The 16,548-nt window shown below is 50.1% G+C and overlaps 2 protein-coding genes across 5 annotated transcripts in view; one reads left to right on the top strand and one right to left on the bottom strand.

Moving 5' to 3' along the window:
• NEK6 (NIMA related kinase 6) overlaps nucleotides 1-3,785 on the top strand; it is an 86,066-nt gene extending 82,281 nt beyond the window's left edge. For all 3 annotated transcript variants that reach the window (XM_058694167.1, XM_058694169.1, XM_058694168.1), the window contains exon 10: nucleotides 2,181-3,785. In XM_058694167.1, the coding sequence (XP_058550150.1) occupies nucleotides 2,181-2,291 (111 nt within the window). In that variant the 3' untranslated portion in view covers nucleotides 2,292-3,785. The remainder of the gene's footprint in view (nucleotides 1-2,180) is intronic.
• Nucleotides 3,786-4,783: 998 nt separating this feature from the next.
• PSMB7 (proteasome 20S subunit beta 7) overlaps nucleotides 4,784-16,548 on the bottom strand; it is a 58,890-nt gene continuing 47,125 nt past the window's right edge. Inside the window, exons 7-8 of one of the 2 annotated variants that reach the window (XM_058694171.1) lie at nucleotides 7,937-8,088; nucleotides 4,784-5,024 (exon numbers count right to left, since the gene is read on the bottom strand). In XM_058694171.1, the coding sequence (XP_058550154.1) occupies nucleotides 4,913-5,024; nucleotides 7,937-8,088 (264 nt within the window). In that variant the 3' untranslated portion in view covers nucleotides 4,784-4,912. Of the gene's footprint in view, nucleotides 5,025-7,936; nucleotides 8,089-15,198; nucleotides 15,553-16,548 lie in introns of those variants that run through there. The other variant, XM_058694170.1, reaches the window with a different exon arrangement.

Raw genomic sequence — 16,548 nt, 5'->3', positions numbered from 1 at the left:
GCTCACTGGCTTTGCACGCTCCCAGAGGAGAGAGAGAGGACCAGGAGTACACATTCCTTGGCTTGTTCAGTACACACTCTCATGGCCTTTGCCTCAGTGGTTTACAGAATTCTTCTACGTATCGTTGGAAGAAGTCGAAGTGCTCTGGAGTGGAAGTTGGCAGGAAAGGAAAAACTAGATTTCTTAACCAAGTTAATAGTTGCATTTGGTTTTTCTTTTCTTACCTTTTTTTTTTTTTAAGTTTATTTTTGAGAGAGAGAGAGAGAGAGAGAGAGAGTGTGTGTGTGTGTGTGTGTGTGTGTGTGGGCGAGGGAGAGGGAGGGGCAGAGAGAGAATCCCATGCAGGCTCCATGCTCAGCATGGAGCCCGACGAGGGGCTTGATCCCATGACCACGAGATCATGACCTGACCCAGTATCAAGAGTTGGATGCTTAACCAACTGGGCCTCCCAGGGGCCCCTCTTTTCTTACCGTTTTAAATTGGGAGGGGTGCCTGGATGGCTCAGTCAGTTAAGCATCCGACTTCAGGTCATGATTTCACGGTTCACAAGTTCCAGCCCCGTGTCGGGCTCTGTGCTCAGAGCCTGGAGACTGCTTCAGATTCTGTCCCCCCCCCCCCAACCTCTCTCTCTCAAATAAATAAATAAACAAACAAATAGCATTTTCAAAACTTTAAAAAATAAGTAAATTAACAAATTTGGAACTCTGTACCACTTAGAAGCTTAGACTTGCAATTTGGAGCAGATCACAACTTCTCTCTGCCTTCCAGACAGAAGCTGAAATGAATGAATCTGCTGAGTAAAGCCCTCAGCCCCCTTCCCTCCCAAGTCCATCATTCCAACTCCGTGACCTCGTACTCCCCAGGGCATCTGGCTTTCACCTCGTACACCCAGCATTTCTAGGCAGTGTGGTAAGGAGAGATGCTTCTTAGCACTGGGGTCACTCAGTACACCTCACTTTTGAAGTTTACATCACCTCTTAGAAATGGGTATAAAGACACTTTATTGTCTGTTTCTCTTGATTTCTGAAGTTTACCAAACTTGCTCTTCTTGCCAACCGCACAGTCCACTCACAGAGGAGTAACTGGGAGTCACAATGACTTTACCCTGATGTGTTTTTCTTGGGTACATTAAGCTGTCAGGGGCCAGCCGCCACCTTCCCCTGACTGCTGTCGGGCTCTGAAAAGTACGTGCTCGTCGTGGGCAGCCTCAGACTCCAGGCGTGTTGGGCTGACCGCAGACTCGGCCTCAGCGCCTGTCCGGGGGGCTTCCCGGTGCCGAGAAAGCAGCGGAACCCCAAAAAGGCGGCACGCGGATTGGAGGAGACGCTCCCAATGCCCGACCCGGAAAAACCTCGTCTGCAGCCCGAAACACCTCAGGTGTGAAACGTGGAGCACGTACAGTAGCCGCGGGGCCTCCGCGTGACCCCTCCGCCCTCCCCAGACTCCCTGAGCGTGGCCACCGAGTCCACACGAGCCCCCTTATTGGGAACCAAGCGTCTCTCCGCCGTTGCCCCCGACCCCAGGGCAGGCCAGCCCCTCCAGCACCAGGTATTTAAAACTGCAGCGAGCCCAGTGATGCAAGTTGAGACGTAGGCTTTTTAAGGTCATTATTTTAATTACCATTAAAATAATTGGCACTCTGGCTATCAGAAGAACGAGGCGATCAGAGGCTCAAGGCGCCCCTCCCCCACCCCGAGGCAGGAGCAGCCTTCGGTGTCTGTATAATTAAAAGCTCTGTCTTTCATGAGCACAATAAAGAGGCCAGGGGGTGGGCAGACTGCAGCCCTGCTGCATGTTAATGCATTTATTATCATCAATAAGCCCTCGCCTTGAGTTTTGTCCTCTGGTTTGGGTATCCGCATGACCGACAGCACGCGCGCGCGCGCACACACACACACACACGCACACAGCAGCGTGGGCAGCTGGAAGGTCACAGCTGTCTGGACGTACCCGCTCGCGAGGTCTCGGAGCGTGGCCTTCGGGGCCGGACAGGCGCAGGACTGGTCTCGGCTGGCTCTCCGCGGTGGCCGTGCCTGCACACCCGTCACTTACCGGAAGTGCCAGCCCTCACCCCCCCAGAGCCGCGAGGGTTGAAGGAGTCCAGACAGGTCAAGTGCCGGCAGAGCCTCACGAGGCTGCTGCTTCCCTACAAATAACACGCAGCGTTCTCTCTCTTACAGTTGCGAGAACTGGTCAGTATGTGCATCTACCCCGACCCCAACCAGAGACCGGACATCGGATATGTGCACCAGGTTGCCAAACAGATGCACGTGTGGACTTCAAGCACCTGAACGTGGACGCGGCGTGCCTTAGCAGAGCCGCACCACTTTGCCTTACTTGAGTCTTCTCTCCAAAGTGGCCGCCTGGTAGCCTAGATCAACTAAGACAAGAGGGTTCAGCGGGTTCCCCGAGGGGGCCGGGCTTTACAGCAGATGCCGAATGCAGAGCAGCTGGGGGGAGGGGCACTGGTCACACGTTAACTGGTGGTCAAATTCGAAAGTCCTTTCTTTAAACTTTTGTGGACAATCTCAGCTGGGTTGTTACCAAGGGTGAGTGGTTCGGCGAGCCACTGACGCGCCCCATGTGTCTGGACTGTAATGTGAATCTTGAGGATAATTCCTTCAGTGACCTGTCAAGGTTTGTAAGAACAGGGGGGTTGCAGGAGACGGTGTGATTTGTAGTGAGCCTTTCAAAATGGTTAGTAGCAAGTTCGGTTTAGCTCTTAGAATCTTTTTTAAAAAATCAAGCTGTGTGCTTGCTCTGTTGTAAAAGGATAAGGTGGAAATTTTTTTTTTTTAAGCAGAGTGATTTTCCTAATATTTTATCTATGTTTATAACTCGATGAATGACGATGAGGAGAACTCAGCATCTGGCACAGAGCTTCAGAAGGCAAATAATATTGGGAAGCCACGTGTGCCTTCCATGCAGTCCGGCTCAGCCGCCTTCTCCTGAACACCTGCCGTGTAGCAGGCACTTCCGTCACCTGCTTCAGTGCTGGCAGGTCACTTAACAATCAGTGTTAAGCGTTGTCCTCTGTGGGAAGGAAGCATGGGGTACAAAAAAAAACAAAAAACAAATATAAAACATGCCCTTGGGCTGTTCTCTGTGCAAGTTCTGGTTCTGCAACTTCCCGCCGCGACCCTGGGCATCTTCCTTAGCCTGAGCCTTAATTTCTTCATCTGTAAACTGGGACTAAGACTATCTACCTTCAGCGTTGCTGACAGAATTTGAAATAAAATCTGCAAGTTACCTAGCATCATCGCCTTGCAGAAGATCCCAAAATGGTTGCCACTCCCCCCTTCACAAAACTGACCCATGGACCATGTAAGTCAAGAGTTAACATACAGCTGTATTATGCATAGGAAACCAGAACTATGTTCATTTATTTGTTCCCAAATAGGATTAACTGTGAAGACTAATTTATAAATGTGAACTTAAGGAAAACTCAAGCTCTGAAGGAAATCGTTTGCTTATACTCAAGTTAATCCTCAAATGGTCTAAGTTGTCACCCGCTGACTTGGTGACAGTTCAGCCCTCCAGCTAGATAGAGACATGCCCGCCCGCTCTGTTAGCGTTCTGGTCAGGTGGTCCGCTTGCAGCCAACTTGCTGACCAGGGGCCCAGGCCTCCCTGGGGATAAAGGACTTGGGCTGGGCCACTGCTCTGTTTCCATGTGTGAACTCTGTTCTACTGTAACACTGTCGGGTTTGAGACATTTTCTTCAGATGCAACCTTTGCTTTGTACTTGTTCTCCATGTTTGAAATAAAATGGGGTAAGAGGGGTCACTTCTGTGAATGTGTACAATTCATGGGTTCATAATTTTAAAACAGCTTCGTGTGTCAGCAGCATTTCTCGAGGCGCCTTTAAAAAACATTTCTCAGACCCCAGGCATTCTGAGTAATCTTGGAATTTTCTTCAGCTCCCCAGATAATTCTGACAATCGTCAGCCACAATGCTGCCCTAAGTAATTGCATTGTTCTCCCTACCCCTCTCTCTGCAGTTTTAACAAGGGGGGGCTGGACCGAGAGTGGGTTCATTCTGGAAGACCTTGGTGCCGGGACTCTTTCTTGTGTATCCCAGCACGCTATCCCTAGGGGAGAGTCGAAGCCCTATCTTCTGCCTCGCCTCTACCACTGAAGGTTTTTCTGATTCCACACAGGTTTTTTTTAACACCTACTCTGCTTAAGGCTCTGAGCCTCTACTGTGTCACCCTTGGCAGAATCCGCCTCAGACCCAGATGAACTTGCTTTCTGCATGCCATCTACGTCCAACACTATGAGAGCAACACTGCCTACTCCAGAACGCTCTGGAGGCGTGAGATTTCAACCACTCAGCAGGCCTGAGTGCCTGTGAAATGATGGTATCCTAATCATTACCGACAGCCCCAAAGCGTTCCTCTGACTTCCGTGAAACTGGCCCAAGTGGAGCGCACCCAGTTGTACACAGCCACGGAGAAGCAAACTGTCCACCTAACCTACCTGCATTTTCTGCGTACTTAGAACTGATCGTCTCTACTTTCTTCCTATTTGGCCGCTGAGGTAAAAGGCTGTGCTGCCCTCACCCTAAAAAAACAAAACAAGAAAACCTGGGACCGCCCTGAAGAAAGACAAGTAGCACAAGGGGTGGGGAGAAAGGTCCATCTGACTGCTGCAACGGATGAGGCCTCCCCTGCTTTCAGGAGGGTGACGTTGCTCTCACGCCTGCTTGAACGCAGACTGGCACTCAGGCCAGGTCACTGAGCCTTGGTGGCCAAAAAACCACACGACCCCCAGGCCTCAGCCACTCAGTTTGGTTTTCATTTTTTATTGGGTTTCATCAGCACACACTGCCAAATGAATGTCTTACGGGGGAGCCTCCACTGCCCCCTGTCCGGTAGAGCAGTAACCCCGCCACCCCAATCCACGGACACCATTCAGGAAGTGTCCATCGTCTGCACGGTTTCTTCCAGCACCTCGAATTCCAGGCTAGTGACCCTTTCCGTGAGGACTGCGGTGGTCCCTTTCTCACACCTGTACCGGCCAAACCTAATGGGACAGAAACAAAGGCCGAGTTAGGATCTCCTCAAGGGGCCCCACACGGGGCCGGAGCGAGGGACATGCGCTCGGGTAAGGTGGCAAACAGCCCGGACGCAGAGCCTGGCTCTCCTGACTCCCTGCTCTGTAGCCTGGGGGGGGGGGGGATTCATTCAGCCGTCCCGAGGCTCGCTCTCCTCAGTGCTCAAGTGCCACAAAATAGGGACGCCTGGGAGAGATGTGCATTAAAAGCACTCCTGCAGAGCACCTGGCACTTAATGGGCCCTCAGATTTCCTTCCCCACCACCTTACCATCCCCAGAAGATGCTGGAAAACACTTGGTCATTCGCCTTTGAGCATCAACCTCCCAAGAGCACCTTTCAGTATCAGCGGGAAGCAGATCTGTTAAGCCGCCATCACCCTTCTCTTGTATAGAAAAAAGGATGACTTAAATGTTATCTTGAACACTTCAAGAACATTGTAAGTATAAAAATGGCCCACAGCCGCACTCTGGGCTTGTCACTGTTGACGACACCCTTGAGCCTCGAGGAGGGTGGCCTGCTGCCTGTGGCGGCGTGGCGGATCACCGCCACGACACTCCCCACACCTCTCTCTGAGTCGACAGCGGTTTCTCCGAGCACAAGCCGTCTGTGAGATCCACATTTGAGCTGCTAATTCTCACACTGGGGCCAGGAATTACAATATCGTCAAACAGTACAAATCCAACTGTTCCTCTGGTCTGTCCCCAGCTGGGACATTATTTCTGTCAATCTGGCATGGACTAACAGCAGGCTGCTAGCTGTGCCATGACCACGTGCTCCTCAAAAATCACCCCCTCGAATGGGCACTTGTGCTCAAACAGGGAGCAGGAAGCGGAAAAAAGTGGGTGACGTCAGAGGAGCCTGAGCAGCAAAGAATGGCTGGCCGGTCCCAACCACACCCTTCCAAGGAGGGGCCAGCAGCACCTTTTAAAGATGTGCCCCACCCGTCCGTGCCAGTGTGAAGACGTGGCTCCCTCCCCCAGACCGGCCCTTGGCAGCCTGTCCTCTTGGAGCCAGAGCCCCACGTGGCTGCTGCGCCCAACTCCTCCGAAGCACAACATCTGTGGGAGGCCTGGCCGCGGGAGCCACCCCGCCACCCTAGTCGTGGCGCCCGGTGTCGGCATGCAGAGAGGGCTTCCTTCCCGGAGCAGGGCTGCGGAGGGCTGGGGGCAGAGCCGAGAGGAAGGTGCATGGCCGGGTCTGCACCTGCCCAGGCCTGAGGCTCTGCCCCCGCTCTCTCCCCCGCCGGACTGCCCACTCTGGGAGAGGTTCCCCTACCCCAGGGAGTGCCCCAGCGATCAGCCACTGGCAGAAAAGGTGACGGGAAGATCCCAGAGTACACACCGTCGTCACGGGGCCTGATGCCACATGGCACCCGCCTCAGGGCCCGAGGAGCGAGCAAGCTCCGTCTAGAGAGCAAGCTGCCCACACCTGCCACGGGCCCAGCACCTTTCACACCACCTCACTGAATCCCTCACAACCAGCCGACGGGATCATTTTGTTTCTGTTCTCGTTCAGTCTCCCTTCCAGAGGAAAGCCAGCGTCTCCAAGAATTAAGATGTGCTACTGCTGAGCACAGGTTCCTTGTCCAGCACAAATACTTTTCCGTGGCTCCAACATGGCTTCCGGAATCCTCACCCAGGACACCGTTCAGTCTGGATGGAGTGTAACCACGCCCCCTCCCTGAACTCTTCGCCATGGACTTGTTCAGCTCACGCAGCATCTTGCAAATAATGGGGGAGGCAATCCATCAGGGAGTTTGGCAAAGCCTGCTCCCCCAGTACAGCGCCAGGTACCCCACAGGTCGTTAGAGATCACCTAATCTAGCTCCATCATTTCAAAGACTGGGACACTGACGCGCCCAAAGTCACACGCCAGGCAACGAGATTTCTCCAACCCCTGAGCGAGAACTTCTTGCTGCTGAGCTGTCCTACCCTCCATGAGCACACGGGAGTTCCCACAATGCCGAGCGCAGTGCTGGTTCTCAATGTTCTACTCTTTCCTTGGAATTACTCCCGATTTGGAATCTGGGTATGAGTAGTGAGCGTTAAAGTAAGCATTCCAGAAGGTGCTTGCCACACTCTGGGCTAGCTGTGGGGCGACACGGAAGTGGTTGAGTTTATAAATCCTGCCGTGCTGCATTCGCACGGACATGGCTGGAAGCAGCGGTCAGGAGCCACGTCTTGAGCCACGCAGGGTACAGAAGAGGCCGGGAGCCAGAGGACGGCCAGACGGCCATGGGACACCGCAAATGAGCAGCTCGTCTGCATGCTCCAGCCACGAGGCTGGAAACCTTCCACTTCTATTCAGCAAATCGTCTAGAACCCTGTTCCCCAGTCCGAGCCCGGGCCGCACCACCGACACATGGAGCCTGCTCGGCACATGGCCACGGGCTAAAGGACAGGGCTCCCTGGAGGGCAGGAGGCACCAGTCAGCTCCCAAGACTTTCAGAGACTCCTAACGAACGGTTTATAACTGCTTGTGACTCCTGGACCACTCTGAGAAAAGCTATGGGCTGGTTTCCCCAAAAAATGCTTCTCACAGAATTTCATACAGAATTCAGGGGCTTCTTTAAGAGACCAGAGAAAGAACACCAGGCGATTCGAACCTCTCCCCCACAACCCTCCAGGGTAGGGCTCTTTCCTGGGCCCTGCTCTCCCTCTCCCACCAACATTTTCAAATTAAATCACTTTCCTACACCTGACCGCAAATAAAGCAAATAATGACTCACAGGTCTGTTCTGTAAGGCCGGCCCAGGGACACTGGATTTACTTAAACCTAACGTGGCTAACAGTCAAGAAAACCCAGTTGAAATGCCACGGAGAGATTGAGAGTGGCCAAGGAAATTAGGGCCACAGGCAGAATTTCATCTCCTTCACTCACCTAGTCCCCTTCTTGTTGGGCACGGAGTACGGGCGGAGAAAGTCCAGCTTGCTCTTGCTGATGACACAGAGATCAATGTTACTTCCAGACCCCAGGTCATTGAAGATGCCAGCTGCAATGGCTTCACTCACCAGTTTCTTGGCTTCCTCCTCCTGAGAAAGAGAACAGCAGCAATAATGTCCACGGTTGCTCTGAGGGCCTGCTCGGACATCCACAGAGTGCTTTCACAAGCAGGGCACAGAATCACCTGTGAGGCAGACATTTTCCATGCCCGTTTTATAGATGAAGAAGAGATCGCATAGTACCACAACAATGTGCTGAATGTTCCTCGAATGGCAAGTGCTGGAACCAGGTGTTTCAAACCCTTTATGCACGTACCCCTTCTTCAACATGCTGCTTCACATCAGATAATCCCTGCATAACCGAGGACTGTGGGCTGGCAGACAGCAACGGGACATCTAAAACAGGGGTCAGTACACTGTTCTTGTAAAAGGCCAGGAAGTAAATATTTTAGGTTTTGTAGATCTACTGTCTCTGTCGTAACTACTCAACTCAGTCATGGTAGCACAAAACAGTCACCCTCAATATATAAACAAATGTGTGTGGCTGCGTGCCAATAAAACTTAATATTAACAATAGGCGGTGGGCCAGATTTAGCACATGGGTTGTAGTTCGCTAACCCCTGGCCAAAAGTGTGCAATAATGGTTGGAACCTGCCTCCAGGTAACATAATGAAGAAGTCAGTATCATGGGGAGGGGGGGTGGTAAGACATACACCAAAACATTACAGTTCTAGAAAAGTGGTGGCAAAGCCAAGGGCAGGACCTCTTACCCAAGAAAATCTACTGCCTTCTAATAAAGAGCCTACGAATTCACTGAAGTGACTCATTTCTTTGAATCACTCTCTCTTCTACTCATCTTAGAAGCAAATCTAAGTCACCAACAGTTACTTAAGTGGATTAATTCATTTCTTACCCGAGAAGGCCTCTCACGCGCCAGGTCCTATGCTAGAAGCCAGGGCTGCAGAGATGGATGAGGCCCCAAGGTCTCTGCCCTGTAGGGGTTTAGAGTCCAGTGGGGGTATGAGACCTAAGTAACTACAAGGCAAGTGTGATATGGGCTAACAGATAACTGAGAAGGAGCCGTGGGAATACCAGCCAGGTCAGCAAAGCTTCGGGAAGGGCTGAAAGGCCACGTGCCTGGCATGTAGAAAACAAGGCAGTAAAACAGAAGGCAGGTAATGGAGGCAGCACAGTGGGACATGGAGAACATCAAATACAAGTTCTTCAGGCAAGAAGGACAAAAACGAACCATTCTCCCAAGGAAGGGACTCTAACCTGTGCTGCCCCTTCCTAATCCACCAGCACGTGAGTGCCTAAGCATGCAAGCTGAACTAAAGAGCTCATCTAAACACCACCCTTTGAGAAATATCACTCCCTGCCCCAAAGGCGTCCTGAGATCGCCGAAGGGCAGATTGCTGACTTTCCCTTGCGAAAGGATCTGAGGCACTCAGGGCTCCAGCTCCTCTGCCTGCCCTGGGCCAGGAAGTGGGATTCCAGTGACATGAGCGCCCTCTACAGACTCGGAGAAGGATAGAGAGGGCTCTGCTGGAAGTGGGATCCAAAGCAACCCAGCAGTAGGAGCTGAGGGGTATTTGGATCTTTACGCCACCAGGTTTTTTCACTTCCTGAGTGGCACCCATGTGGGACCAACGGAGCTGGTTTATCTCTTGTGCATTTACAGCCCCGTGAGAATCCGTTCACAGAGGATCCTCTAAACAGGAATTCTCTCCTGGGGCTCCCAACAGGCCAAAAGCCAGTGAAAGTGCTAGCAAAGCAAGCATCTTAGGGAGGTGGCTGCTGCTACCAAACAGACAGCAAAAACCAACCAGTAACTTAACACACTTGCTCGTTAAGCCTCATTCCAACTTGTTTCTCTTACTAAATGGCTAGATTTGCACATGTGCGCATGCGCGTATGTGTAGGGCACCTTCCTTATTCCCCTGCTCCTGACCAACCCTCTCCTCTTCCTTTCTCTTCTCTGTTGTTTGAGGATTTCCTTTGCTCTGTCATCACGGCTTTTCTCGTCACTGCTGCCGGTGCCTCGAGCCAGCCAACAGCACCCGGTGGGTGTCACAAACCCTACTGGCAGCACTCAGGACTGAATGCAGATTTTGGGGACGGGGATGGGGGAAGACTCCGAGGAAACGGAGATCCACCCATGATATCAGGCATGCATATCTAATGTCCATGAATTAAACTGGGCACACAGATACCAGAATGCGACAGTGCAGAGATCACAGGTGCATCTGCCTCTATTTTGCAAATATTCTGTAATGTAAATAGATGAACTTAACTTAAAAATGTGCAAAATGTACTATGTATAGCTTGATTTATTGATAAATTATCGTATGTGCTATTGTTTAAGTATAAAAGGCTTTTAAAAATTGAGAAAATATGCCTTTTAAATTCTTCTCCTCCCCACCAATTCTAGAGAAGATAATTCCTTAAGGAAGAAAAATCTCACAAGCCTGCAATCTTATTTCCAGTCCCACCCCCATCTCATGTACACAGGATTGAAGCTGCCATGAAATGGAATGAACCTTACATTTTATTGAGCACCAACTACGTGTCAAGTACTGAGTCAGGCATACTGCCAATCATCGTTTTTACCTCCGCCCTTCACCCTCTTCTGAAGTTAGTACTGAAAAGAAACTATAGCTGAGAGGGTGAATGGCCTGCCCACGGTCACCAAGCTAGTAACCAGTAAAACAGGTCCACTGGACTTCAGAGCCAGAATGCCACAGCACCACACCAGCTCACAAGTAACCTGCTCAGCTGGGGGCTGGGGACTGCGTGGTGACTTAGGGACAGTGGACAGCAGTTCCCTGACTCGGGGTATGTCACTCCTCAATCACCTAGGATCTTTGGAAGCCGGGGATGTTCAAGAGAAGGATGGTGGCTGCCAACTAATCTCTGGGCCAACCAGCAGTTCCTCCAGTGGTCATTTCCACAACCGGTGGGGGAGCACTGTCTCCCTTGCCCACAGACCACGCCTTACACATTTCTATACTGTAATAATATGGTAGAGATCAGTACTAAGAAGCCATGTCTTATTTCCCATATTCCCCACCCCCACCAAAACCTGTCAAAAGGCGAATAGGGTGAAAATTACCAAGGACTTGTTGTCTACCCGTTACTTGCACAGTTAATGTCTTCAACAAATATTTAAAAGACACCTACTATGTTCCAGGAAATGCTTCGTATGTCGAAGACTGTCTTTTACCACTGTATTTCCACACTCAGAATTCTAGACACATATGCAAATATGCTACTGGGCATATTCATACTGTGTTTTCTTTATAGTGGAGTTTCACAATTAAACAACTCTTGTCTTTAACAAGTTCTACCAAATATTTAAGAATACCATCGAGAAGAACCACAAACTAAAAGCAAGAGCTGGGGAAAACACCACATTTTTATCCATCTCTGGCCCACAATAAATGCAGGAAGCACCGTTTCTTCCTCTAGGATTCATTCTTCATAGAGAAATTGCACCTCCCTTTTCTGGAAGCCGTGGGGTAACCTGAGTTCTGAGGAGCATCTGCCCAGGGACAGCTGCTACAGAGGGGCTCTGACGAGGACCCTGCAGAGCCCGTGACCCCAGCTGGTCAGGCCCAGGTGCCATGCTCTTTCCCGCTGCCAGGCCGGCGTCCTCCCCCAGCCAGCTGCTCATGGATTTACGTTGCTAGTCACAGGGGAACTTGGATTCAGTGTGCACACCAACCAGTAGGACTCATCCTGGCTTCCGGAAAAATGGCCCTCTGGCCCAATGGCTGCTTCCTTTTACTTTGAGACCCTCAGCCAAAACACACCACCTGGTGATTAAAAGTTAACCTGGCAGAGGTGGAGGCAGAAAGACTGGGTCTGAACCCCGTTTCTTACTTACTGCTATGCAAACATAGACAAGTCACTTCACCTCTCTGAGTTTACTCTCCCCTCCCTGTAGTACGGTGATGACAAATTAGGATTTATCACAGGACTTCTGCAAGAATTAGAAATAAGGTATAGAAAGCACCTATTATAGTGTCTGGCATATAGCTGTTGCTTAATAAAAGGTAACTTATTTAATGAAGCAAGCCAGAGGGCTCCTGGAAGCACAGAGACCGTTTATCTCTAAGCAGCAACCGCCTGGACCAGACCCCAGGCCAGGAGAAGGAGGTCCAAACAAACCTGCTGACGAATCTGCACCCAGTTCCGTGAAGAAGTTCCTGTAATAATTAATCCAAGCAAAAAGCACACTCCCTAAAAGTTCAGAGAATATAAAAGGAGCACTTCCTGCTTTATGGCTACAAAGACCAAACTAACTGGGAATATCAGTCCCCCGGGCCACCCCGGCTTCTTAAATGAGATTACAATAAGAGTGATGTACTGTACTACAAGTCAGCTGTGACAAGCAGCACTTTATAGAGCTATCTGTTTGTCTCCATCACTGCATCGCGCAATGTGTCCCTCGACTCCAATGTGCAGCTCCATTTACCGCTACATGACAAATGGGCAGCACTTGTAAAAGGCACAAAGAGGTCCGCGTCGGCCATGTAATGGTCACCACAGCTGTACCCGAGTGCTTGAGGGGACAAAACAGACCCCCAAGTTCATTAAACTGACCAGTAATGGATCTTTCAAAAAGTGCCTTAGGAATCGTACAGAAAAGGCTAAAATAAATAACTCAGCATGGAAGGCTAATCTGAAATGGTGTTTGATAAATTATTTATAACACAGGCGATTGTCTGCATTTAATATTGGAGCTACTGGTAGCATCTTTAAAAGATGATTTATGTGTTGTAATGCCATTAAACTTTATATTGGCCCACTGCTAGCTATAAAGTCTGCTGAGATTTAGAGAATGAGTTTTAAACTGTCACTGCAACATCATAGGAGATGGAGACTGTATTAAATCTTTACTTTAAACCCGTTATCTAGAGAGTTGCATTTTGTAGACACTCACAAACTGATAGATTACCTCGGCATCCACTATGGTGCAGGTCCAAAATAGTACTGCAAAGAAACTTTTCCACATTATCCTTGCCTACGGCTACAATCGAATTTCTCTTCTCACTTAAGTGATTTTTAGATTGGGAATGTCGCCAGAGGAAAATGCAGGTGCCCCAGCCAATGGGCACCCTGGACAGTTCAGCATCAAATTACTACCCTTTAAATAAACCCTCTACGTTCTACCATTCAGTTACGCGTGCTGAGCAGCATTTTACATGCATTAGGGGCGGGCGAAACATTAAATGTGCATCTGATGGAAACCCTGGCACACTACTTTTAGATACGGCTTTGGAGTGTGAGAGTACCTGTGATGGCAAGCCATCCGAAACAGCTGACTTGACCTAGAACTTTTTTAAGAATCGAGAAAGAAATGCAATGAGTTATTTGCTGGGAAACTTGGCCCGTTTGTGTGGCTGAGGCACTGAATGAAAAAGGAAGAAACACTCAGCCTTCTTCACGAAGAACAGGGCTGCCCTGGCTCTCCTGGCTTTGGGGTACCGCAGGTGCCTCCCTTTGCCCTCCACCCCACCATCCCACGGGAGTCAGGGGACAGTGGCTGTCCTACCTCTGCTCCGGGGAGAGCTGTGGATGGCGACACAGCTGAACTCTCTCACAGCTTCCATCACTTTTCCTGTTTGCTAGGAAATCTGCAAGGACCATTTAGTTCATGACAGTTTGCTCCTTTACTAAAAACTAAGAATTTTAGCCAAAGAGAACTGAAGCAGTCCAAATTCATCTTGGGAAACCTGCATTATCTTTTGTCACTTCGATTTTCTCGAAACGGCAAAAACTGCTATTGCTCTGATGATCCGCAGCCGAAAAGATTACAAGTCCAGATGTGTGGTGAGAGCCTGGGTTCAAACGAAAGGACCAAAATCACCCCGTCTCCATCCCCGGATCCCAGGCTGCTAGCACGGGGCTTGGTGCAGATGTCGACGAATGAAAACATGAAACACCAACTTCAAATGCATTCGTGGCTTTGCCAAACTCAGAGATGAAATGAGTTATGAGACAGATTAGACCAAAAGGGATAGTTCCAGAAGTGCACCAGTCCCGACTGGGGACCAGGGAACAAGAGCACTCAAAGACCCTTAAACACGTGAGAGAGGAAGAGGTTTAAACATAACGTTCCACAGTGGCCTGTGGACACGCCGAGGTTCTGCCTATGCTACTGATGCGGCCTGAAGGAGTCATTTGTGGCTGATGGCTGAATAAAATTCAAAGAGCTCAAAAAAGTGTTTAAAACAGTCCCCCCCCCCCCCACAAGCAGAATGCTTCCCGCACTGTGTAACAGGTGACGTACCCCACGTGTAGCCACATATTTTACGGTGGAAAAGGTTAATTTTTTTTCAGACTGGGCTATGTGACAAAAGCAAAGGTGTCCAAGTTTTGGTTGTGGCTCGAGCTGTTGGGGTCCACAGGGCCCGGCCCGCCAGTGTGATCCTGCGGGTTGTCAGGCATAACTGAGGTGCAGCTGGTGGGGAGCGAGGCAGTGACTGTGTCTTTAAGGTCTACAGGGTGCTGCCACTTCTTTCCCCCACAGCTGTTTGGGCACCCAGGACCCGGGTGATGCAAACAGGGAAAGACCCACCTGCGGGGAGTGCAGGAGTGATTTCAGAGGTTTTCAGCAGGGATGGGAAGGGGTGTTCACATTCAAGGAACTACCAACAAGGCCACTGCCAAGCTGGCCTGTCCCAGATCACCAAAGGATGCAAGAGCCTGATCGCAACTCAGGGCCAGGAGAAGAGAGGTCTGAGGCCGCAGAGCCAAAATGGGCCAGAAGCTGCCACTATGGAAAGAGAAAAGCCAGGACAGCTGGGTCACTGACGGACACGGCACTGAACTCTGGGAGCCACGGGGTGCCTGTTGGAAGAACAGAGTTAATGCCTCTGTCCAGGGGCTGTTGGGAGGAATAAAGGGACAGAAACGTCCCCGACGCACAGACTTTATAAACAGAATTATTAGCAGATTCTAGGGTAGAAGGAGAGGCCAGGGTGTGAGAAAACAGGGGAACCCACCACGTCCCTGGGTCTGAGCCAAACGTTTACGTTACTTAGTTAATCCTCCTCATCGTCGCCTGAGAGCAGAGGAAACTGAGGCTCCAGAAAGGCTGGCTGACGCACTCATGGCACACGGCCGTGTCTGACTGGGAGTCAGGGGTGGGTGCCAGGTCAGTGCCTTGCATCACCAAAGCCTAGGTGCTCCTATCCCGCCACAGGAAAATCAGTGGGGAGCAAGAGGTCTTGCTGGATTCTGAGACTGTGAATGGAAGGAAAAACACCTAAGCTTCCAGAGGGAAAAGGACCAAGAGAGACAGGAACATATTGCTTTCTGCAAGAAGAAGAAATCAGCGTTCACAGCATATGTGTATACAAATATATATTTCCAAGGCTGCAGTGAATCAAATATAATCAGAGAAAAAAACAAGACTGGATTTAAAGAAAGAGTAAGAAATATGCTCAACAATCCTCCAAATGAAAACCAAGTTGCCCCAGGTAGTAATAAGATCTTCATAATATTTCTCTCTCTCCAGCGGTCAGTGATAACTCTACCAATAAATTCCTGCAGATGAAAACAGAGGGGGGAAAAATGAAGTGAATTTGTTCCTTGGGTCACAACAAAGATTAAAAAACAAGAGCCACACTCACATTGAGCCTTTCCCACCTCCAAAGTCTGGAGGACAGAAAGCACTGCAGAGTGCAGGGCACATGTGGGAAGGTTATTACGGGGCCTGTGTTATAGCACAATCCTGCTTCTAGAGTCTCACAAGGATTACGAAGGACTAGAAGGAGATCCATCGTAATACAGAGCACCTTTGTCTGAGGAAGTTTAAAGATGACCACGTACGAAGCAAATTTCAAATGATGCAAAACCTCTGAACGAAATGTACGGGTCAGCTTGGTTCAGCAAACATTTACTAACGCTGACACTCCTATGCTCCGCAGACACTGTGCTAAACACTGGAAATAAGGTCTGAGCAAAGACCTTGCCCAAAGTGTAGAGTTGAGAAGGGAAACAAGAAGATAATCTCACTACAGGCCTGGGTGGCTCAGTCGGTTAAGCGTCCAACTTCTACTCAGGTCATGATCTCGCAGTTAGTGAGTTTGGGCTCCGTGCTGGGCTCTGTGCTGACGGCTCAGAGCCTGGAGCCTGCTTCGGATTCTGTGTGTGTGTGCGTGTCTCTCTCTGCCCCTCCCCCACTCACACTCTGTCTCTGTCTCAAAAATACATAAACATTAAAAAATTTTTATAAAAGAAGATAAGCTCACTACAATGTGGTAAAGAAGTCTTAAGAGGCAGGCCTGATGGGAGAACTATAGGTACAGAGGTATCACGGGGCTCAGGTGATGAAGACTGGGCTGAGTCTTGACATACAAGTAAATGATAGCCAAGCCAAGGGGCAGAAGTGATGGAAGGAGTAAAACCATGACAGTGGGGAGGAGGAGAAAGGTGTGGTCAGGTAGGCAGTTCAGTGTGGCTGAATGCCAGAGAACCTCACGGGTCCTGCATGTGAGGTGGTGAGAGGAAGTGGAGAATTTTAAGCCGGCAAACGATGTA

This window comes from Neofelis nebulosa, chromosome 12 (genome assembly GCF_028018385.1).
Source record: "Neofelis nebulosa isolate mNeoNeb1 chromosome 12, mNeoNeb1.pri, whole genome shotgun sequence".
Taxonomy (NCBI): Eukaryota; Metazoa; Chordata; class Mammalia; order Carnivora; family Felidae; genus Neofelis; species Neofelis nebulosa.
This window is presented reverse-complemented; position numbering and strand designations above follow the sequence as displayed.